Source organism: Astatotilapia calliptera, chromosome 2, assembly GCF_900246225.1.
Source record: "Astatotilapia calliptera chromosome 2, fAstCal1.2, whole genome shotgun sequence".
Taxonomy (NCBI): domain Eukaryota; kingdom Metazoa; phylum Chordata; class Actinopteri; order Cichliformes; family Cichlidae; genus Astatotilapia; species Astatotilapia calliptera.
This window is the reverse complement of record NC_039303.1, coordinates 407,186-430,780: the sequence shown is the minus strand read 5'-3', so window position 1 is coordinate 430,780 and position 23,595 is coordinate 407,186. Positions and strand designations below refer to the sequence as shown.

The 23,595-nt window shown below is 38.3% G+C and overlaps 2 protein-coding genes across 2 annotated transcripts; both read right to left on the bottom strand.

Moving 5' to 3' along the window:
* Window positions 1-4,348: 4,348 nt before the first annotated feature.
* Window positions 4,349-5,988, bottom strand: LOC113009346 (uncharacterized; the record flags this gene model as incomplete). Its single annotated transcript, XM_026147598.1, has 5 exons — window positions 4,349-4,551; window positions 4,643-4,692; window positions 5,012-5,128; window positions 5,218-5,574; window positions 5,655-5,988. Coding segments are annotated over 5 exons (975 nt in total), but the record flags the coding sequence as incomplete, so codon positions are not given.
* A 4,105-nt stretch (window positions 5,989-10,093) lies between these two features.
* Window positions 10,094-12,479, bottom strand: LOC113028592 (signal-regulatory protein beta-2-like). Its single transcript, XM_026179006.1, has 6 exons — window positions 12,421-12,479; window positions 11,918-12,235; window positions 11,483-11,839; window positions 11,274-11,387; window positions 10,988-11,037; window positions 10,094-10,612 (listed from the first exon to the last, which is right to left on the bottom strand). Exons 1-6 carry the CDS (start codon window positions 12,461-12,463, stop codon window positions 10,493-10,495), a joined length of 1,002 nt encoding a protein of 333 aa, XP_026034791.1. The 5' UTR covers window positions 12,464-12,479; the 3' UTR covers window positions 10,094-10,492.
* Between the last annotated feature and the right edge of the window lie 11,116 nt (window positions 12,480-23,595).

Here is a 23,595-nt window from a genome sequence, read left to right as displayed (position 1 = left end):
ATATGGTATAGACCTAAGTTATGAAATCAAATCATTATGTTCTAAGACAGTTTTCCTTTATTAGTCTGAGCAAACTCTGCACAGCATGGACTGATTTCATGTCCTTTGAGATTGCAGATTTCAAGATCAACAATTGTACACTGCTCAAAAACTTCAGAGAGGCACTTTGAAAACATATCAGACCTCAAAAGTCCTGAGGCATCTCCTCCCAGATCAGGATCAGGGCATCAGTGAGCTCCTGAGCAGTCTGAGGTGCAACCTGCTGGTGTCAGATGGACTGAAACATAATGTCCCAGAGTTGTTCTAATGAATATAGATGACTTGAACACTGGGCCCATTCAATTCCTTTATCCTCCAGGACTTGCCTGCATACTCTTGCAACATGAGGCCATGTATTCTCATAGTCTGTCAGTGGATCCAAGGACATCTAATGGCAGTAAGGGTACTGGTGCCTATCACTTTGAGGTCTGTGAATTTTTCCACGGATTTCCTTCCTCAGACCACCAGTGACCCAACAACAAACTGGTCATGCTAAATGATATTACAGGAATGTTTTACATGGATTCTACAGACGCTTTCCATCTCTTGCATGTGCTCAGGGTGAACCTGCTCTCACATGTAAGAAGCACAGGTCACCAGTGGTAGATCCTGTTCGTCCTTGCACAAAAGAGTATATACCAGTCCTGCTGATGGATAAGGACCTTCTATAACCCAGCTCTCCTAGATTAACTGCCTGTCTCCTAGAATCAATTTAATTCAATTCAGTTCAATTCAGTTTTATTTATACAACGCCAAATCACAACAGTCGTCCCAAGGCACTTTATGTTGTAAGGTAAAGACCCTACAATAATAGATACAGAGAAAAACCCAACAATCATATGGCCCCCTATGAGCAAGCACTTTGGCAACAGTGGGAAGGAAAAACTCCATTTTAAAAGGAAGAAACCCCCTGCAGAACCAGGCTCAGGGAGGGGCGGGGCCATCTGCTGCAACCGGTTAGGTTGAGAGAGGAAGACAGGATAAAGACATGCTGTGGAAGAGAGCCAGAGTTTAATAACGAGCCAGCATCAATATTCTTGAGACTGTGCTGGGAGATACAGCAATCATATGTGATGTGCTATTCTTGAGGAGTTGGACTACCTGTGTAATACCTGTAGTGTCCAGTAGTAATTGAAAAATTGTGCTATCAGTTATAATTGATTTGATGACATACGCTGATTGAAAGGTGTTTCTTTGTTGTTGTTGTTTTGTTTAATTTAAGCCCATTCTTAAATCTATTGAAAATTTGTAGACAGTGAAAAGTCATGAGGAGGAGTCACAAGGAAACCAGTCAATTTTAGTCTGCGCTACCAATTCTGCCAAGAGGAGTGATCCAGTATCCATTCAGAGTACCCAAAAGCATCTGGGGGCATAAAACCAAATATCATTGGAGGTGTATGCATATATCAAAGCCTATTTATAAACGTTTGACTTTGTGTAGATAGAAGAGAATGCAAAAAATACATTAAAACTTATAAACCCTATCATTCTAGGTATTTTTGTATTTATGCTATTTAATCATTCTACCTTGAAAGAAATCATTAAAAGCTCCAAATTGCCATGACATTCGTGCCTATGATGAGTGTAAATGCATCCAGAACAGTATATCACCTAAATAAACTGTTTCTGTCACGGTGTGGCATGGCACACCGTGGAAGGAGTGGGGAAGGAGGACCCAGGCGCGGTGCTCTACGTATAGACAGTGTTTATTTACAGAGGGTGATATCAAACAACAATAAATCCCCGTGTTTCTCCCCAGACTCCCGTGTCGTGTCCTCCAAGTGCTCTCTGCTCCCGTGTCTGCACTCCCGGTGCTCGCTGCTCCTTAAGCCCTCCACGCTCCTTCTGCGGGAAACAATAGCGGCAGCAGTCAGGACACTGAACAATGGCAGGCATACACTACACGACCAAAACCTAAACTGGGTAACTAACGTGGAGTCCCAAGCAATGATCCCGCGTCGGTGGGAGCTCCAAGACTCTCCTAAGTAGCTCCCCCGACGAGCCCTGATCAGCGGCAGGTGTGTGGCTTCGGGTGTGGCCAATCCTTCCACAGGGCCACACCCCTCAGGCCTGCAGGTGGCTGAGCTCCATCCTCCAAGCATACCCGCAGACGTACACACACACGCACACACACACACACATCTACAAGCATGGAGAAGAGCAGCAGCAACACCAAAATACATATAATAATGATAATAATAATATAATACATAACTGCTCAGGGATCCTGGGTCGCCCAGTCCCAGGACCCTGACAGTTTCTATGCAGTTCTCATTATACATCCCTATCAAAAGTTTAAGACCACTTGAAAAATAGCAAAAAATTGCATTTTGCAAGGTTAAATCTTAACAAAGTTCCAAGTAGAGCTTCAACATGCGACAAGAAGAAATGGGAGTGAGACAAAATATTTGTTTAGAGCATGCAATATATTGAGAACAATGCTTAAAATGAAACAGGCTCTTCTACAGCTGACCTAAAGTTTAGGACCAAATCTGTGCAGAAATGTGGATTCATTGTCATTTTCTGTCAGGTAGTCACATTGTCATGATGTTCTGATGGCAAAGGCAAAAAAAATGTTTCATTTTTGAACATGTTCAGGTTATTAAACTGCATAAGCAGGGTCTCTTGCAGCACACAATCAATGCTGAGGTGGGATGTAGTAAGACAGTGCTGGTCAGATTTTTTGGGGTCGGAGGATCCCATTGGCTGTCATCAAGACACTGGACGATCCTGAACCCAAATTAAGGATGTTACCGGTACTAACTGCAGCCCCATAACCATCAGATGGCATCTGAGACTGAAGGGCCTCAAAAACAAAAAACGTATTCAAAGGCCTCGTCTCTTTGAACAGCACAAAGCTCACCTTTTGGAAGTTGCAAGAGAGCACCAAACATGGGACATTGAAAGGTGAAAGAAGGTTTTATTCTCTAATGAGAAAAAAAACTTGATGTTTCTAATAGTTTCCAATGTTACTGGTATGACAAGCAGATCCCACCTGAGATGTTTTCTACAACCCACGGTGGAGGGGGTGTAATAATGGTCTCAGGTGCTTTTTCCTTCTGTGGAACAATGGAGCTTCAGGAGGTGCAGGGGCATCAAACGGCCGATGGCTATGTCCAGATGTTGCTGAGAGCATCCCTCATGACTGAGGGCCCTCGTCTGTGTGGTAACGACTGGGTTTTTCAACAGGACAACGCTACATTACACAATGCCTGCAGGATAAGGATCTTCTTCCAGAAGAATAACATCACTATTTTGGCCGGTCCTGCATGTTGCCCTGATCCAGTTGAAAACCTTTGGGGATGGATGGCAAGGAAAGTTTAAAAAAAAGATGAACAACAGTTCCAGACAGTAGATGCCCTTTGTGCGGCCATCTTCACCACTTGGAGAAATGTTCCCACTCACCTCATGGAAACGCTTGCATCAAGCTTGCTGCAACAAATTTTTGAAGTGATTTTCAGAGGAGCCTTAATGTAAGGTTAAATCAAAGGTAAATAAAGAAAAAATCAACTGAAGTTCAAAATACAAATTTATGTGTGTGTTTTTTTTAAAAAAAAAATGCCTGTCCACATTAACATTACTCTGGATTTTAATGTTCCATCAACTGTCAAATTTACCTATTCTAGTCTATTAATATGTTCTCTGAGATGAAAACCAACAGACTAATCATTCTTCTAATCTGTGTTTTTTTTTAGCTACAGTTCCATTTGTATAAAGTAAATGAAGCACAAACACACTAACATTAATAAGGTATAACTCATAAAGGTTTGCATATATATAGTATAAATTATTTACCACAGTTTACAATCAACCACTGAAAAAAATGGCTGTGCCCAGATTGCTTACATATCAAACAGATACGGGATAATAAAATAATTTCTCTACTTTAACATAAAAGAAGACACTATTAAATATTTACACTTGGGTTTTAAGGGGTATTTATTATTTTCTTCATTATTTTATTTACGGGTTGTACGGAAGCCCCAAATGCAATTTCATTGTTCTCTGACAATGACAATAAATAAATAAATACTAAATACTAAAATACTATTAGCAAAACCACCCAAATTCTAAAAAACTGACCAGTTCTTTTACCTGTAGTATCTTGCCCTAAACATAAAAAAGAATCCAAAATACTAAATGAAATAGTTTTTAATCAACGAAAGCAAGGAAACAGGTTTATACAGATAAAAAATTCAGGGATTTCAAAAATGTGACAAGACTTTGTTTTAGTTTGAGAGCCCAAACTTGTCAGCGATGAGGCAAATAAACTGCTCACAGTTAGTATTTAATCAAGGCAGCAAAATAAGAAGACCTGTCACAAATAATAGGATCTGCAATCATGTTTCAGGTTCAATTTAATTTTTAACGGGCTCTTCACCACTGATATCAGCTTCAGCTTTTAACTTGAGAGTAGACGCTGTCCTCGGTAATGTCTCTCTTCCTTCTTCCTCTTGTTTTCCTTTCAGAGAAATTCAGTGCAGCGTAGTTTAGCTGGTCATCGGCTTCAATCTGTTAATTAAATATTAGAAGAAAAATATTGATGCTGAGCTTTCCAGGTAGACAATATTTTAATTAAATAACATTTATTTTCATCACTTACTGGTTGGTTCAACTTGTCAGTTTGTGATTCTGATACAGCACTTTCTTTTCCTAAAGATAAATAAAATGTTTAAAACAAATATATAATAGTGAAGTGCACTTTTTTATTTTAGATTGCATGATCCTTAATAAAAATCCTGCTGATAGGAATGTGTTATTCAAAAAAATAAGTTGGTACACTAAGCAGTGGGGGGGACCTCATTGTAAGCAGGTTTATTAACAATGGTGTGATTGACTCCTGATGATTTTACAGAATAACTTATTATATGAATTTTTACGTTAAATCCATGAATGATTGGTCTTTCCATTATTAAAGTCTAATGAGATCATTTATGACTTTTAAACAATTGTAATGTTTTATAACACTTACCTTTAAATGGTTTACATACTCTTGAGTTGAATATGAGGAACACATTTCCAATGACCGAAATAGCCAAACAAACTATTAATATTAGCATTTGAGTGAATACTGATTGTGCCGGTTGCACTACAAAAACACAAAGAAAATGTTTTAGTACTCAAATCAGTATAAAAATATCTTGTTTGTTGTTTAGAACAGTTAATGAAAAATCATACCGAGTTTCAATGCAGTTCCATTTCCAAATAATATCTCCCCACATGTGTCCACAGCACAGTAGTAAGTCCCAGCATCAGAGGAGCTGACGTTCTTAGAGAAGCGATAAACACATCTCTTCTGAGTCTCAGATCGATTCTCACATTCATCATGTGTATTTCCATGAGTATAAATGATGTTTGGATGAGATTTATTTGATCCGGCTCTGAACCAAAAGACACTAAGATCTTCTGAACATGTTGCTTTGTCAAAGACAGAGATGATCGAACATTGCAGAGTCACTGATTCTCCTGGATGGAGTGGGTCTAATACTGGAGGCCACTGAACAACAGTATAGTTTGATGTCATCTGAGTATTTCCTGTGTATTACAAAAGATACAGAGATGCTTTAAAGCTTATAGTAGAAACTTTAAAGTTTGTAAAAGTAGCTCAGTCTTACCTTTTACTGACAAATACGTCTCACTCCACTGAATGGGATACATCCACTCAGCTATTCCACAGTGATAGATTCCCTCATCCTCTTGGACTGTCTTCAGAACGGTCAGGTTGCAAACATTATTAGCATTTTCCACATTAAATCTCTTTCTAGAAAACTCAGGACTATATTCAGGTGGTGCTGATTTTGACAATGTCACAATTAATTTAAGACCATCTCCAGCACTCTGCTTGTACCAGTGGACTGTTATACTGCCGAATTCTTTAATGGGTAAAGCACATGTTAATGTTGCTGCTTCACCGAGCTGAACGGTTTTTACTGGGACCAGAGAATCTGAAGAAAAAGAAAACACAGAAAAATAAAATGTTGTAAGATGTGGAAAATTTTTAATGCAAAATTATATTTATTTGGTTTCTGTTCCTGCAGGTCACAATATAAATCATCATGACAAGTTTTTCACTAAGAATAATTTTGGACAAAAGAAGAAAAAAGTACTTACATCCTTGATGAAGAAAGAACATTGTAATCCACATCACAATCATCTTTACACTGATCTATGTTAAGGACTTTTTTGGTATTTCAGTGAAAAGGAGGTGAGATGATTACAATAAGTCAGACTGTAATGTGCACCTGATTGGTTAACTCTGAAAAGACTCAAATCCTCACTTCCTGTCACATTTACCTCCTCCTGGGCATAGTAAAAAACGGCCACCTCTCTTTTATCTAGTGTTGAAGTAATCCTTTTTTAGCTATTGTTTTGTACAATTTCGTCTATCCCTGGATATTTATTATTTTTGTTAGTGAATCTTAAACATGTGTGCCATATAGTCTTAGAAATATATTAGTTCATCATGGTTTGCATTTCAGAGGAAATTTCCTGGTTGGCTGTTTTGCTGGCAATGACAGTTTACTCCTGAGGAGCACTGAAGAACTGACTAAACCAATATCCCCTCCTAAAGAAGATAACCTCACCTCTTCAAAATCAGAACTGCCATATTTGCAGCAAAATTCATTGTGAATCAACCAACATTACTGAAGTAGTTTAATAACGATCACACGTGTTAACCCCATGGTGGAGCTAGAGGTAAATCCAGAATGATGCTAAACTTATACTGCAGCATTTTACTGACTAAATCAAAATAGAAAGCTTTTCTTTGCATCAGCTGGATTGAGAAAACCTACAACCTCAGATAATAATTATGAAATCAAGCCTTTATTTGTAAATGTAGGCATCTTTATCTGCCTCGTTGAAAACTCATTGTTTTATGCATCATTAACCCTTTAAGACCCACCATAGAACCAAGTCCGCCAGAGCTTATATTATATTTTTACATGCTGTGGAGCCATTTTTGGGAGCATTTCAAGTTTATATACATCAATACAACCATTATAGCCCAAATCTTAATAATATGTCTGCATTAAGTGCATAGTAATTACATAAATTGCAAAAAAGTGCAATAAACTACAAAGTTAGAGAAAGTCAGAGACTCATCCCTCAAAACTGTAAATACAAAAAAGTTGCACAAAATAGTTTCCCACCACAGGAAATTTATTTTGAGTGTCTTCATAGTTTTATTTTTGAAATACACCAATTTTTTTATACTGCGGGAAAAATGAAAATAAATATTATAATGCAAATTTGCAAAATAACAGCATGTGCATCAAAATAAACTATTTCCAGCTGTGCAATATGAGTCCTAAGCATCCCAGAAACGACACAGAAAGTCATAAAGTCAAAGATAACTTTTAAAAACACCAATATAGGCTCATAAGGCCCTGATGGTAAAAAAAAACTACATTTCCGCAAAATGACGTCACTTCCGGTTTCGGGCAGGTCATGGCGCTGATGGACGTAGGAAGTGTTTTTTTGAAACGGAGTGTCCCCGCTCCAACCGGCTTTAAAGGGTTAAAAGTTTCTTCTGGGCAATATGAATCAACTAAATGCCCCCTATTCCAGTCAAGAACAGGTAATACAGATCAATGAAACACATTTCAAAAGTATTTCAACTCAAAGTAGCAAGAGAAAAATTATGAACATATTTGATGATCATGTCAATAAAATCAATTTTTAACTTGATGCCTTCTCAATACCCACTTTAAATTTTGCAATACATTTATTTTTACGATGTTTTTTATTTAAAGGGCTTTAGAAGATGTCATTTTAATCATACATTATATAGTATTTTATTCCATACACTTAAAGTACTTTGTTTGCCTCATATTCACAGTCAATTTAGAATTACCAATTCAACTAACTTGGATGTCTTTTGATTGCGGGAGGAAGTTGGAGTACTTGGAGGAAACCCATGCACACACAGAGAGATCATGGATACACCACACAGAAAGGCCTCAGCAAGGACTTGAACTATAAGCCATCTTGCTGAGAGGAAACAGTGCTAACCAATCCGTCAGTGGACCAACTATTTGCAACTTGTGTGCTCCAAAGAGCTCTTAAAGTATAAACCCTCAATGGTCATGAGAATTTGCATGATTATGATTAAGGAATTGACCTCCCAGCCCAAAGCAGTTGTTTTTTAGCCAAAACAAAGCTAAGTCAGTTATATTAATCACATATTCTCTGGAATAAATATCAATAAATGAAAATTTTTTCCAAGTTTGTGTTGTGTTATCCTTGACATGATTCTGGATCTTTGACCAATTAGCAGGTATCACCTGGTTCATGTTCCTATATTATATTCTCCGGCCTTCTTAGATTTAGTTTTGCTTCTAAAATCTGTTTATTACGGAGCCCCATAGGGGACATGGGAAAAAAAATTAAGATGGACTTTTGCGAGATCTCGCAAAACTAACTCGGGATCTCACAAAACTTTTGAGAGATCTCGCAAAACAAACTTGGGATCTCGCAAAACTTTTGCGAGATCTCGCAAAAGTTGAATTCCAACAATGGCGGCAGCTACTTAGTTGTAATATTAGGCTTCCTGGGTCACAAAATACACTTTTAAGATATTTTGAGGCGTGAATGTAGTTGTGTAAACGTCAGATATCTGCTCGGTTTACAAGACATCACATATTTGCAAAAGTGCTCCGACGTTTTTGGAGATCTGACACCCACCATCTCGAAGCTAACGGGAGGTCGAGACCTACTACAGCCGAGAGGAACACCGCTTTCCCGGCACATCGTGCCTCGACCTCCCGACCTCCGTAGAATGCGGCTAAAACTTTTGCGAGATCCCGAGTTTGTTTTGCGAGATCTCGCAAAAGTCCGTCTTAATGTTTTTTCCCTCCCATGTCCCCTGCGGTGCTCCGTAGTTTATAGTTGTAATTTGCTTGTAATCCTAATTTTACTTTACACTGTCTCTCCTGTGTTCCCTGTGACTCGTTAAGTCTCTGTCACCCTGCTAGTATTGATTCTGGTACCCATTTGTCCTTTGCCTTGTTCTTAGTTTACTCCATGCGTTGTTATTTAGATTTATTTCACCTGTGTATAGTTACCATTGTGTCTCCACTCTGCCCTCACCTCTTGTGTTTTTGTTACCTCAGTTTGTTTCAGTTCCTTATCGTGTCATTCTGAATAACAAGGCATGGAGTAACCATTTCATGTTTACTGTTTGTTTGCCCATGAGCTTCCCCCCCCTCTTTGGATCTATGGCAGGGGTGTCAAACTCCAGGTATCCTGACTCTTTTACACGTGACTCTGCTGCAACACAGTAAGTAATTAGCAAGATCCTATAGAACGTGACTGCATAACCCTACTCAAGAAAATTTAAATAAATGTAAGTGTTGGGAAAAATGTGTATTCTTCTAGTAAATAAACTCTTCAAACTTGTTTAGTGAAATCCGCCTTTTGAGTCCACTCATCTGGCATCTGATGTGACAAAACTGCATTGTAACATTGTTTCTCAAATCAATACCAACCATAGTTCTATAAGCAAAGTTATTGCTGACATAATGACTTTTTTTTGCATTAAAGGCTTTCTAAATTGTTATTTTAAAGATGTAGATGAGATTTAACAATAAATATTGTATAGAATCTGTCCAAATACAGAAAAAATAGGAAAATAAGCACTAAAATGTGTGTTTTGGATTGTTCCTTTTAGAAATAAAATATCTTGGAAGCAAAAATATAACAAAAAAAATTCTTGTACTGTATTGCATTAATTACAAAGAAAAAAACAACAACTGACACCTCAAAAATATATTTTTAATTACAAAAAGTAGGACAATCATTGAATACAGTTTAAAATCAGGGATTTGAGAAATGCGACAAAACTAAATTTCTAGCTTTGAGAGCCAGTCAGTAATGAAGCAAATAAACTGTTAACAGTTAATATTTAATGAAGAGGGAAAAAAAACATGACTAAAGGGTCACAAATATAGAATTTCAGGAGATTGTCGTGGACATTTTAAATAAACCCGCAAACACCTTGGTGAGCATGATTTAAAGTGAGTTTAATAACATATTGCAATATGGAGAGACTCTGGTCAAATACCTAAGCAGTCTCTGACGATGGCTGCCGCCCTTACATCTTATATACAAACAGACAAAGACATTCCACAACTCCTACATGTTGCCCAATCTCACAGGCCTATACCTTCCCTTCAAAGAGAGAGGGAGAGAGAGAGGTAAAGAATTACACATGTTTTTGCCGAGCCGTCACCTAGAGATTAGCAGGAGTCTCACCATCTGTTTAACGTCTCCCATGAACTAACAATGGCTCCTTTCTGTGTGTGTGTATATATGTGTGATAGAGCATAAGGCCCACTTGTGGTGCACATGCATACAACTGGTGAAAATGTAATTCTACAATTACTAAAGTTATATGGTTAAAACATGTGATCAATACAAAAAAAAGCAATCTTCCACGACATTGTTACTGGCATCAGCGTTTAACTTGAGAGTAGACACTGTGTTCAGCACCCTCTCTCTTCCTTTTTCCTCTTGTTTTTCTTTCAGAGAAATTCAGTGCAGCGTAGTTTAGTTCATCATCAGCTTCTTCAGTCTGTGCCGTAGTTAAAAACAGTTATATAAAAATAAAATTATATAATTGAGATAGAGTTAGGTAGATAGTCTAAGGAGCTTGGAAAGAAAAGCGTCTGGACTTCTTTGAGTTGCTTGAAGCCGTTTCACCTCTCATCCGAGAAGCTTCTTCAGTTCTATGAGTCACATGGTGGAGAGTCCCAGATTTAAACCCAGTGGGACTTTCCCCCACTGGGGATGAGAGATGAAATGTCTTCAAGCAACTCAAAGAAGTCCAGACGCTTTTCTTTCCAAGCTCCTTAGACTACGATGACCTGGATGACTGAGAACCTTCACAGACAGTTAGATAGAAAAACAATTGTCACATCTTTTAACACCAATAATTATTATTACTTACAAGTTGGTGCGAGGTTTCAGTTTGTATATCTGATAAAGCACCTTCATTTCCTAAGAATAAAAATAATAAATAAATAAATAGTGAAATGAACTTAACTGTGTCATTTGACTTAGAACCTAAAAATCTCATGCATAGAAATACATTGTTCTAATAAAATATATTAGATTGATTAATTACTAACCACTATAAACACCTCAATTATTGCAGATTCTATTCATCGTTCTTCTGTAGAACTTATGATATTGTATATAAAATGTATAAATGTTTTACTTTTTATAACGCTTACCTCTATGTGATTTACATACTTGTTGGTTGAAGATGAGGAACGCGTTTCCAATCACAGAAACAGCCAAACAAACTATTAATATCGTGCTCTGAATGAATACTGTCTCAGTTGATTCTACAAAAACAAACAAACAAAAAGTTCTCAAACATTTTTATCACTCGTGCTGATTTTGTAAACAGAACTTCCAGTTTTTAAATAGAAAATCATACCAAGTTCCAGTGTAATTCCCTTTCCAAATAATATCTCCCCACATGTGGCCACAGCACAGTAGTAGGTCCCAGCATCAGAGGAGCTGACGTTCTTAGAGAACTGAAAAACACATCTATCCTGAGGGTCAGAACTTTTCTCACAGTCATTACTTCTATTTGTGTCAGTGTAGATGATGTTTGGATGAGCATTATTTGATCCAGTTCTGAACCAGAGAATATTGAGACCTCCTGGACATGTCTGGTTGTCAGAGTCAGAGAAGACTGAACACTGAAGAGTCATCGTGTCTCCTGAACGAACTGGGTTTGATTCTATCTGCAGCTGACTAACTGTATAGTTTGATGTCCTCTGAGTGTTTCCTGTAATAAAAAAAGATTTTTTTTCAAAACACGTTTTAAAACAATTTCAAACTTTGTAAAAGCATGTCAGTTTATTACCTTTTACCAACAAATACGTCCCACTCCATTTAACTCCAATCCTTTCTGTGTTTGCACAGTGATAGATTCCCTCATCGTCTTGATCTGCTTTCAAAATGGTCAGGCTGGCAAAATCATCACCTATGTCAAATTTCAAACTAGTAAATTCAGGACCAAAAGTAGGTTCTGTAGATTTGAATACTGTCATTATTAACTTCAGAGTTCCCCCAAAACTCTGCTTGTACCAGTGGACTCCTCTACTGCTGAGCTCTTTGGGTATAGCACATGTTATAGTCGCTGGTTCACCAAGCTGAACAGTTTTCACTGGAACTACAGTATCTGAATTAAGAGAAAGCAGAAAAATAAAATCTTGTTTGATATATATTTAACTTGCACTACATGCAAGGTACATGTAGTGCAAGGTAACTTACAAGTGCAAAACTATTTTTACAGCAATTTATATGCATCTGTTTGACAAGTAAATTCTTAAGAACATTTTTAGACAAATTTAAAAAAGCACTTACATCCTTGGTGAATTAAAAACAATGTAATCCATAAGATGATCATCTTGACAGTGCTTCTGTTGGAGACCACACTGGTATTTCAGTGAGTGGAGGAGGCAAGATGGTTGTTTTAGGTCAGACGGTATCTGATTGGTTAACACACAATAGATTCAAAAGTACATTTCCTGTCGCAATTGCCTCATCCTGGGCTTTGCAAAACCTATCACCTCTCTTTCATCTTCTGTTGCAACTGTCCATTTTCCAAACAATAACACCGTATAGTAATGTATAATGTATAATGTGTATGTGTTAGTCCCCATAGGGAAATTACTCCTCTGCATTTAACCCATTCACCCAGTGAAGCAGTGGGCAGCCACCAATGCAGCGCCCGGGGAGCAGCGTGTGGGGACGGTGCCTTGCTCAGGGGTACCTCAGGGTAGCTGTTCAGTCGAACCCCCGACCTTCCGATCATGGGGCAACCACTCTACCTACTGAGCTATCCTGCCCCCCCCCCTTTTTTTATTTATTTATTTTTTAATGTTGCCTCTATTTGATTTTTATTCTTGTCCTTAAACCTTGAACACTCAAATAGGACTCAGTTCAGTCAGCACTGCAATTTGTGGCATGTAGTGCAAGGTACAGATATATATCATGTTTTGCATTTGAAAACAAAGTTTTAAGACTCATCATTCGCTGGGGAGAAAGAATGCTACCTCAAAATTCAAGAAGAGCTGAAGAGCAAAGCTGAACCAATGCCTCTTGCACGCATGAGATGATTTAGCCTCTTGACAAAAAGAGATAATGAGTAAGTCGTGGGTCAAATTATATAGCAACAACACTGCAGTTGTTGAGATACCCGTGTTGCAGAAAACACATAATAAAAAATGAAAAAAAAAAACTTCGCAAAGCAGCAATTCTGCAGGAATTTGTTAGAAGTCAACTATCTATCCTGTCACGTTCCTGGGTCTGACCCAGCGTTTTGAGTTTTAGTTTATTTGGATGATATGTTTGAGTTCTTTAGGGTAGCTAAGTTGTTTACTAGTTTCCCTTTGTGTTTTCTACCGCTGTATTTCAGTTTCCCTTTCCCTTTGCCCTTCATGTGTTTCATGCTGCGTGTCTTATGTTGTCAAGTTTATATTGTCTTGTCTGCGTCACATGTTTCCTGTTATATTTTGAAGGTCTGTGTCCTATGTCAGTGTAGTCAGCTTTGCTTCCTTTGTCTCGTTATGTCAGACTAGTGTCAGCTGTTTCCCCATGTGTTTCCACTTCCCCTAATCACCCTTGTGTGTATTTAGTCTGTGTGTTTCTGTTCATTCCTTGTCAGGTCGTCTGTTGTTCACGCCATGTTCTTTCCTCCAGGTTTCATGTCCAGGTTTTTTCATATTGTTGTTTAGATTTCCCAGTTTAGGTTTGTGTTAATTTTGCTTCAGTTTGCCTTGCCTTTTGTTTGTACCTTTTACCAGCCGCATTAAACGGCTCGCTTTTTGTTAACATTCAAGTTTTGTTCCCTGTTCCTTGGGGTCTGCGTTTTGGGTCCTTCTCATCAATTCATACAGTCTGCCCTCGCCAGACTGTGACATATCTTCTCTGTCCAAAATGTGAACAATGGCATCGTCGAAAGAGTGACCTTTGTCCTTTAGATGCAGAGCATTGTCCTGTTGAGGTGGCTCTTGTCTCCCATCTCTAATCCAGTGTTTGAGATCCCTTGCAGGAAGGAGGAAAAATAAAGCAAATTTTGTGGTCATTGAGTGAAATCCAATTCAGTTGTGCAGTTAGAAGACAGAAGGTGGCATTGCAGATAAAATAGCTATTATTACCTTGGAATTCCACAGTTAAACAGAAATGACTAAGAGACCACTATGAATGACTCAACTGTCAAATTCCTGCAGAGAGTAAGGTGAGTTCTGAAGATTCAGCTGAATGGGATGAACAAAATCCAGCCAATCAATACCTAAGTCCTGCCAGTCATCAAAAACCTTGTTGAGACAATAAGCTGACGGAAAAAGAAATATAAGCAACTGATCTCAAGACAAGGAAGCTCCTTAACATGCATGGAGGGTTTCACCCCTAATCCAGCACCCTAACACTCAGGATTAATGACTGTCAGAAAGAAACACTATCTGAGATGATACAAGAAAGATCCATGAGTACATAAGAAAGTTGGTCACAACTGATCGTGTGCTAAGTGATGCCTCAGGCTTCAGAAACCAACAAAAGAAGAGGCACATGAAAAAGGAACCGTTGTGGAAAGACAGAATCCTGCAAGACAGCCAGCAAGTGGAAAAAAATGGATGACAAAGAAGATCGTACCAATGGCTGGACAAAGAAACTAATCTCTTCATACAAATCACGGCAGCACAGGAACAAGTTCTAGGCAAAAGATCTAAGTACTTTAAGCACAAGATCAAGATCATTAGAGACCCGGGTTTACCAGATGCAGGCTGTTCCCATGAGATAATCCAGCACATAACAACAGGGTGCAAGATGCTTGCAGACAGGCTATAGATGGAACACCATAACCAAGGGGCCAGCATAGCATAGAGGACCATTTGTGCAGAGCATGGCCTAGAAAATGAGATACACCCCAAAGGCGTTCAGAATGACCAAGCTGTGGGACTTCCAGAAACAGACAAACTTGTGAAAGCTAACCAGTGGGACATAATAGTGGAAGCAAGCAGAGGAAAGGGCTATAGTGATCTATGTAGCAATATCAAATGATGGCAACATTAGAAAGGACCACATGAACCTCAGGAAATACCAAGAGCTTCAAATATAGTTAGAGAAATGTGGAGGTCTCCGTGTTAACTGGACCCCTCGATGCAGTGATGCTCAAACTGAGAGAGTGGCTCCAGTAGATTCCAGAAACAACATCTGAGTTCTTTTTCCAGATGAGCACAATCCTGCAAACAGCTAAGATTCTGCATAGGGGCCTCAAGCTCCTAGGGTCAAGCTTGAAGGACAAAGATCATCCAGAGGGTGAGGGATTAACTTTCTACTACCATAATCATTATGAAAGAATAAAATACTATCAATTTGGTTATTTTAATCTCACACAGAAAAAGCAAAACAAGAACATACAAAGATAATATGTTAAGACCAGTGAACACTGAAGAGTCACTGAGTCTCAAAGAGTGACAATCTTCTCCTGAACAGCAGCATAGTTTAATGTCCTGGTTTTTTCCAGTGTTGTAGAAAACTATTAACAAATGGTGTATCTTGTATTGACTCAGAACATTTTGCTGAAATCAGCTTTTTGTAAACATTTGAAAAAAAAAGGAAAAAAAGAAAGACAAAATCTACAGATCACAGATGTTTCTATCTGTACATCACCCATTAAGAGCGGCGCATATGTGTTTGCACAGCTTTTCATTGAACTGTATAACCAGAATGTCAGCGATGCAATGATTCACAATCCATCACAATTCCCAATTTGTTATAATGTGTGAAGTACAGAAAGAAAAAAAGTGATACATTACCTTGTCACTGCTTGCCCAAATTGCACAAAATACGGGCATGTCTATGCAGGATTATTATAGCTACATTATCATTAGAAACAATAGCCATGAAAAGAATAAAAATATGTTAACGTATCAGCATTTGACTTTACTGTCTTGATGCATGTTCAATCATTCAGGTAAGAAAATCCCAGAAAGTTTATTCTGTTCATCTGGATGTAGCGTTTGCAGTGATAGAAACACTTTGTCACACATCCAAGTGACTTTTTCAGACTCAGCTGAATGCAGAATTTTAACCAGTCTTAAAAACATTACCTTTGTATAATGACTGGAGCTAGCACCACTGAATGAACAATGGGCTGTGAGGTCAGGTTCATGATCGTTACAGTTTTTCTTGATTGCTTTGACCTGGATAAAGAAACTGGGATCATCATCACTATCTCAGCAGAGCAGAAGACACCTCTTGCAGATTTGTTAACCTTTTCTCAATTGACACAATTCCTGACCACCACTGATCACATCCTAAGACACAACCTTATGGCCACGAAGCAGCTCTACAGAGTTCGATTTCAAAGGAACTGTGGTGTTTTGAAGAAGGCCAGATGCCAATAGGTGGAGGTAAGGAAACTCCACTATACTGTAATAATGCCTTGTCACATCATGCAGTTAAAGTCAACTGGAGCCCCTTTCATTGTAATTTTGCTTGAAGCTGCGGGGGCACATCATGTCTTCAATCTCTGCAAAGTGAGGAGACGTGGAAGGGACCTCATTGGGTACAGGGCTACTTTCACAGTTCCAGGACAGAGGGGTGCCAACCTAACCATGTGTGCTGCCATCTCCAATGAGGTTGTCCGATTCCATATCCCCACTATTGGCCCATACAACACATAACGCCTCATGACATTCCCGAATGCACTTCATGAGAGGCCAATCACACCTGAGGAGAGAAAGCTGTTGAGGCTCTTTGTCATTATCTGGGATAATGGGGCTTTCCACCACTCTCACCTTGTCATAGAGTGGTTTGCACTATAACCTTGTTTGATGATGCAGCTCCTCCCAGCATATTCCCCATTTTTGAATCCTATAGAGGAGATCTTCAGTGCTTGGAGGTGGAAGTTTTATGATCACCATCCCTATGAGTAGATGCCCTTGCTGGATGCAATGACTGCCACTGCAGAGGTGCAGAGGAATGTCAGGGTTGAATACGGCATGCAAGAAGATTTTTTCCCTCACTGTAGTATCAATAGTAGGTATTTCTTATACTGTAATAGTTTGTTGTTGTTGTTGTTGTTTTTACAGTATTTACAGTATTTACAGTATTTAGGTTTTCAGCAACAGGTTGAAAAAGTCATGGAATCAATAAAACTTAATCAAAGCAAGATGTCCACTACCTAGCACCTTGCTACTTACCTTGCAAGTGGTGGACATCTTCTTAAGCTCCTTATGTAGGATGTGGTTGCATCTAATTAGCATGTTTTATTTATTTATAAATATTTATATTTCAAAAAATCGTATCAATCATATCAACTGGTATGTCATGAAATTCTTTTTTTAAAGTTGGGCATAGAATTTATTCTCAGTTAAAATTCATTCTCAATTAACTCAATTAGCATTGAGAAGTTGATTTATTTGTTTATTTTTCTTAAACTGAGATGTCAGTTCTGTGTGCTTAGAGTGATTTTACTACATTCTGACACAAAAAGCAGATGAAAAAGTATATAAACAAACACAGACCAGAACACTTTCTGTAATGGTCTAATTAGGATAAATGTTAGTCTGACGATGCAATTGTTGTCTCAAAACAGTGGTACTAAACTGCTTCAGCTCTTCAGTTTCAGCTAACGCTAGTGATCTTTGTTTTGCACGAAACAAAGGAAGACGAAAGGTCTCTTGAGAAGCTTTTTATCTACCTTTGCAATGTCTTCCTTATATTTCTTTGCAGAGCATTGTTTGCACACTGAGGCAAACACAAAGTCACAGTCATCACTGACAAACAACTGTGGATGGAAACTTAAGCATTTCTGTGGTTGGGCCTTCAAAGAAAGATGTGAGGGGCTTTTCTTTCTGTCTCATTCTCTAATGCAATCTAAAGAAGATGGACTTGCACCACTATTCTAAAACATTTTGAAAAGTGAGATGACAATATGTAATCGTCATGAGTATAACAAAAAAGCTTACAAAGGCAATTAAAGAGTTAAACAGGGAAGGGTAGAGATCCACCTTCTCAGTCATATGTGACCATTGTTATCACACTTTTTTGTGTTTTCTTTTTTCATAGTAGCCGGTATAAGAGGGGAGGTGCAAATCAATTGTTCCTCCAGGCCTCTGTGGCAACGGCAACTTTTAAAATGTTTGCCAAATTATTGTTTACAGGTTTGAAGCCCTGATGTGGTTTGTTTCCAACATGCCTGGCTTAGAACAGCGACGGACAGGCAGCTTGTCCAGATTATTATATAATTCATCTAAAAGTAGCTTGCTTAAGTCTGACTCTTCTCTCACTTCCTATCCAGTTCAAGTTAACAGTGAGTTCTGTTGTGAGTAAACAGCTTCAGTGGTTGGTCAAAGGATGGAGACATGGCCCACCACAACCTTTGTCTGTCAGTGTTGCTGTTGCATGTGGCTTTGCTTATTGTTCTCTTGAGAGAAATGCGGAGGGCCTTTAGAAAGTGCTGTGAGACCAGCAAGAACCTTTATTCATCCTTTTTAAAATCAAGAGATCGGCTGTTTTAGTGTAATAAAAACCCATTTGTCCATCTAAGGTCGTGGCGGACACATGTACAATTGTAATATATACAGTTCTTTAACAGAACTGCAGTCTGTCATTAAGTTCCTGTCTTTATCATCTAGCACTTTACCTTTGCTTGATACCATATCCAAATGATAGCAGAATTAGGACATGGTATGCAGCCAAAGATAAAGAGGCTAGTTTTGAAGATGTATTAAGATGTGAAATCAGAAGACTGGATTGAGCTTAACTGTCACTGTGAAAAGTACCCCACACCAGTCTGCATATAAGTAACCTAAGCAGGAAGAGACACACAAAACCAGCATACAGAGTTGGGGAGGTGGTTGAAATAACACCCTTCATTCTCTATAGTCACCTCAGAGGACTGTTTCATGGTGTCACAAACAAATAATGACTTGAAAAAGCTGAGAAGTTTCTTGCTTCTTAGGTCTGTTCTGAGGAAACCGCTTCAGAGGTTGGTCAGAGGCCTTCCACACCCTTCATTTGTGAGTGTGGCAGTTGAATGTATCTTTGAATCACTGAAATGTTAGATGAAAACACTTTCACATCAGACATTCAGACTATAAGCACGGATTGTATTTCTAACATGATTCGGTTAAACATGAGAAAGCTGTCATACACTTTGGCAACCTAATACTTGTACAGTTAGAATACAGTGATGTATATTATTGGCAGTTGACACATATAAAGCTCTGTTTCTACTGTGCCTACAAGCCTTCCCTAAAACCCATAGGTGGTGTAGCTCTCAAAATATCTCTTTTCTGTATCATTTGAAATTAAAAATGTTCCTAAATATTTATAATATTTAAAGTTAGGTCATTACTATTTTAATTGATCAACCTAATTTTCTAAACTCTGGTAAACTGGAACATTTTAGTTTATGACATAAAATAGTTTGCATCATAAGAGTGAGGTCTGTCTGATTTACAAACACGATGAAGCTAAAACAAATTCCCAGAGCTTGTGCTGGGATTATGATTGTTCTAGGATGCCCTCTGGATCCAGTGGAGGTGGTGAATGTCAGGAGATCGCTGGCTAAGCTGTCATCGCTGTTGGACCACATCTCCCACCCCATGCAGGAGATTCTGACAGCACTGAGCAGCTCCTTCAGTGGCTGCAGCACCCACGATGTGGGATGGAGGGATTCTGCAGGTTCTTTCTTCCAACTGCTGTCATCTTATCGTATCTTATCAACAAGAATTTCAGTCATACTTTAAATATTCAGAATAAATAAACTGATAATTGCTTTCACACGTCTACCAAACGCTACTAAGAAACAAATACATCTGTTACCAAATGAAAAGATAAAACATGTTTCCTAAACAGGAGCAAGGTCATTTCCTATATTTTCACTGACTTCTGCTCTGAAAATATTCATCACCTTGCGACTAAAACTTCCATTTGGGCAAGAGGAGCTCATAGTGTGCGATAAGAGCGCTGCACCACAATGACCGCACAACTGACTGCTTTGATTCTTCTTTGTACACCATGTAAGTACATTTCTTTGCTAGAGAGAAAAGCATGATAGTAAACTGTTGTTTGTACTGCACTGCACATCTTTACTAAGGCTGTTTATTAATGTTTGTAACAATAATTGCTTTGATTTGTCATTTTGTTAACTGTAATTTTTCTTTCTTTAGTCCTGATTCTGGCTGCTGACCTTCTTCCACCGATTTCTTTGACTGCTGTTGAACCTGGTGACAATGTCACTTTAGTGTGTAATGTCTCTGGGATGGAATTTAAATTTTTCTACTGGCATAAACAGCCTCTTGGACATATGGTCCAAACTGTTGCCAAAGTCATCCGTGGCCAAAGCACTATTTCTGAGGAATTCAAGGATTCACGTTTCACAGTTATAAAAAGGGCATCTCAGTATTTTTTAACTATCAGAAATGTCAGTAAAGAGGATGAAGCAACATATTTCTGTCACACTGGAACAGATTATGCTCCTAAATTCAGTGGTGGCACATTCTTGGCTGTGAATGGTAAAATGTTTTTCTTTTTCTGCCGATCTCACAGATCACACTCAAAGTTTTAATGAATTTAAAATAGTTTACATTGTGAATGTGTCTTAATTGAGGGCGACCATGGCTCAGGGGGTTGGGAAGCGTATCTGTAATCGGAAGGTCGCCGGTTCGATCCCCGGGCTCTCTGTCCTGGTCGTTGTGTCCTTGGGCAAGACACTTTACCCTGCCACCTACTGGTGTTGGCCAGAGGGGCCGATGGCGCGATATGGCAGCCTCGCTTCTGTCAGTCTGCAGCTGTGGCTACAACCGTAGCTGCCTCCACCAGTGTGTGTGAATGTGAGAGTGAATGAATAGTGGCATTGTAAAGTGCTTTGGGTGCCTTGAAAAGCGCTATATAAATCCAATCCATTATTATTAATTCACAGATCACATTCACCATTCATCTGTCTATGTGAAACAAAGTCAACAGAAGGCATCAGTTCATCTGGGAGACTCAGTAACATTAAATTGTTCTCTTTTCTCTAACAACAATGAAAAATCAGTCCAATGTTTAGATGAGCACAGAGTGTACTGGTTCAGAGTTCAGAGTTTCAACCTGTTGACAAGGCAACGTTGGATCAATCAAATAATTTGGTAAATGTGTGCCACTTTAAAATTAATCGAGCTGTGTACTATAGTTTTTTTTTAAATGCCATATTAGAGATGGTCTCAAATGATACATTTAGACAAAAACAAAAGCTCTAATCTATAAAATATAAATAACACTTAGGTATGTGAACATTTTGCAGAATGACAAAGACAGGACAACCAACTTTGCAGCACTGCGTTTCTCCACAAAAAGAAAGAACAGAAGAGTGTACACAGTGTGTACTCTGTTCTCAAAGCAGATAATTACACCTAATGCCCTTTCTAATGTATGAGCAGTCCTTGAGTACCAGACATAGTATATTTATAAGTTATTAGCATTTAATAATAGCTGCAGCCTCACAGAAATAGAAAATAATTTTGTTTTTGTTTTCTTGTGAGAGAGCGCTAGCCTTTCAGTTTGGTAATTAATCGCCCCAACTTACTTGGTACAAGTTTAACATTTATGCATGTCATTAATATTTATATTTTGTGTTTGTATTGTATTTGTAAATGTGTATTTTTGTATTACTTTCTCATATAGGAAAACTGATTGTAGGCTACTTCAGTGTGTCTGTATGTGAGTTACATTTTTGTTGAACTTCTATTGAGTTTTATGTTTCTGGATTGATTTGATTTCTAGCTTTCCACAGTGTTTCACTGACTTCTCCTCCTGTTTTGACTCTGTGTTAATGTCTTGGTACTACTGTATCCCCAAGTCTGTTAATGTCTGTTTTCTCTAAAGGTGGGTTTTGCTTTTTGCTGTGTGATTGTCCCATTATTTTCACCTGCAATTCTTCTTACCTGTATCCTGGCCCTTTTTGATAATAACATGGTGATAGCAGAGCTCAGTAACAAAGGGTTAATAATTATTGTCTTTACAACATTAATGAATCCAAGTGTTGTACAGGGCCAAAAACAAGAGCAATAATCACTAAATAGCAAATGCATTTAGAAATATAGTAATATTTTAATATAGTAACAATTTAGTTAAAAGAAGAGTAATACAACAACATTATAGCTTTATTTTTTCACATTTCAAGCTTTTTCAGCTGCTTATAATTAGCATCGTATAATGTTTTGATATGCTGAACTGAAAAGTCTTTAGGTAAGATGTGAAAAATATAGTGAAATCTCATGTTCCTGGGGAGTTTGAGGCGTAAGCAAGAAGTCTATTTTAAACTGTTCCAATGACGTTGGTTTACAGTTTCTTAGATTTATTTAATAAATGTAAGCAATCTTCTGCTCCTGAGAGCAGTCAGGAGCCAGGTCAAATGACAATATGAGAGCCGCTTATTCTGTTCCTCAGTTCAAAGTAAGGCTGCATTGGTGCCGCCCTATAAACGACAATAGTGACAAATATAGTGCTGGACTGGTGGGGCAGACAGTTTGGTCTCTTGACTCAAGAGCAGTGGTTGATACCCCAGGGAAGCCTCAAACTGGGTACAAACCAGTGGCAAAGGAGGTCAGGGAATTACGGGCATGCTCAACCCTGGCCAGGTGCAAGCTCCAGGTGCACAGATAAGTCTAGCTTCTGGTTCACCGTCTCCTCTCGGTCTGCCCTTTAGTCTACCTGTGGAAACCAGAAGTGAAGACCATCATTCCACCTCTCTTCTCAGGTGGAGAGCTGGCCTAGCTTTTCCTTACTATCCCACCTTTGGGTGGAGTTCATGCTTTCTTAAGCTTCTTGACTTTTAGACATCACACATATTCAGCATTCACTCATCAGCTTGCAATATTTAAAGACCGGCTCATGCTTCCACTTTATGGCAGATTGTTGCATTCTCTAGTGATCGGTGGGTCCTCTGATGTTTTCTTCTTGTATCCATTTATTTTAAAATATTTTGAAATACATCTTGAATACCGTTGCTGGTCTTTCTGATTCAAAACATTTCAGTGGACTTTTGTCCATAGAAACTAAATGTCAAGCTGAAATCGGGTCCTTTGTATACCATGTAAGTGGATTTGTTTTCTAGTAGAAAAATCATGATGTTCTTTGTACTGTGCTAAGATGTACTGCTATGTATTAATCCTTGTATTATTTGTCTCTTATTGGTCCTCTTATTTGTCTTTCCTCTGAAGCACTGATTCACACTGCAGAGGTTCCTTAGACGATCTTTTTGACTTGGCAAAATTATTGTATCTGATGAATTCATTCACATTTCAGAATGAGAAAAGAAGCATCTCAATATTTTTTACTATCATAAAAATCAGTAAAGAGAATAAAGCAGAATATTTCTGTCAAATGGGGGTTGGGTATTCACATGTATTTAGCAATGACACATTCTTGACTGTGAAAGTTAATATTTATCTTTTTTGAACATCTTTTTTTAATTAATTAAAAAAGAGATGTTAATACAATTATCTTAATTCACAGATCAAACAATTTCTGTGCCCAAGTTTG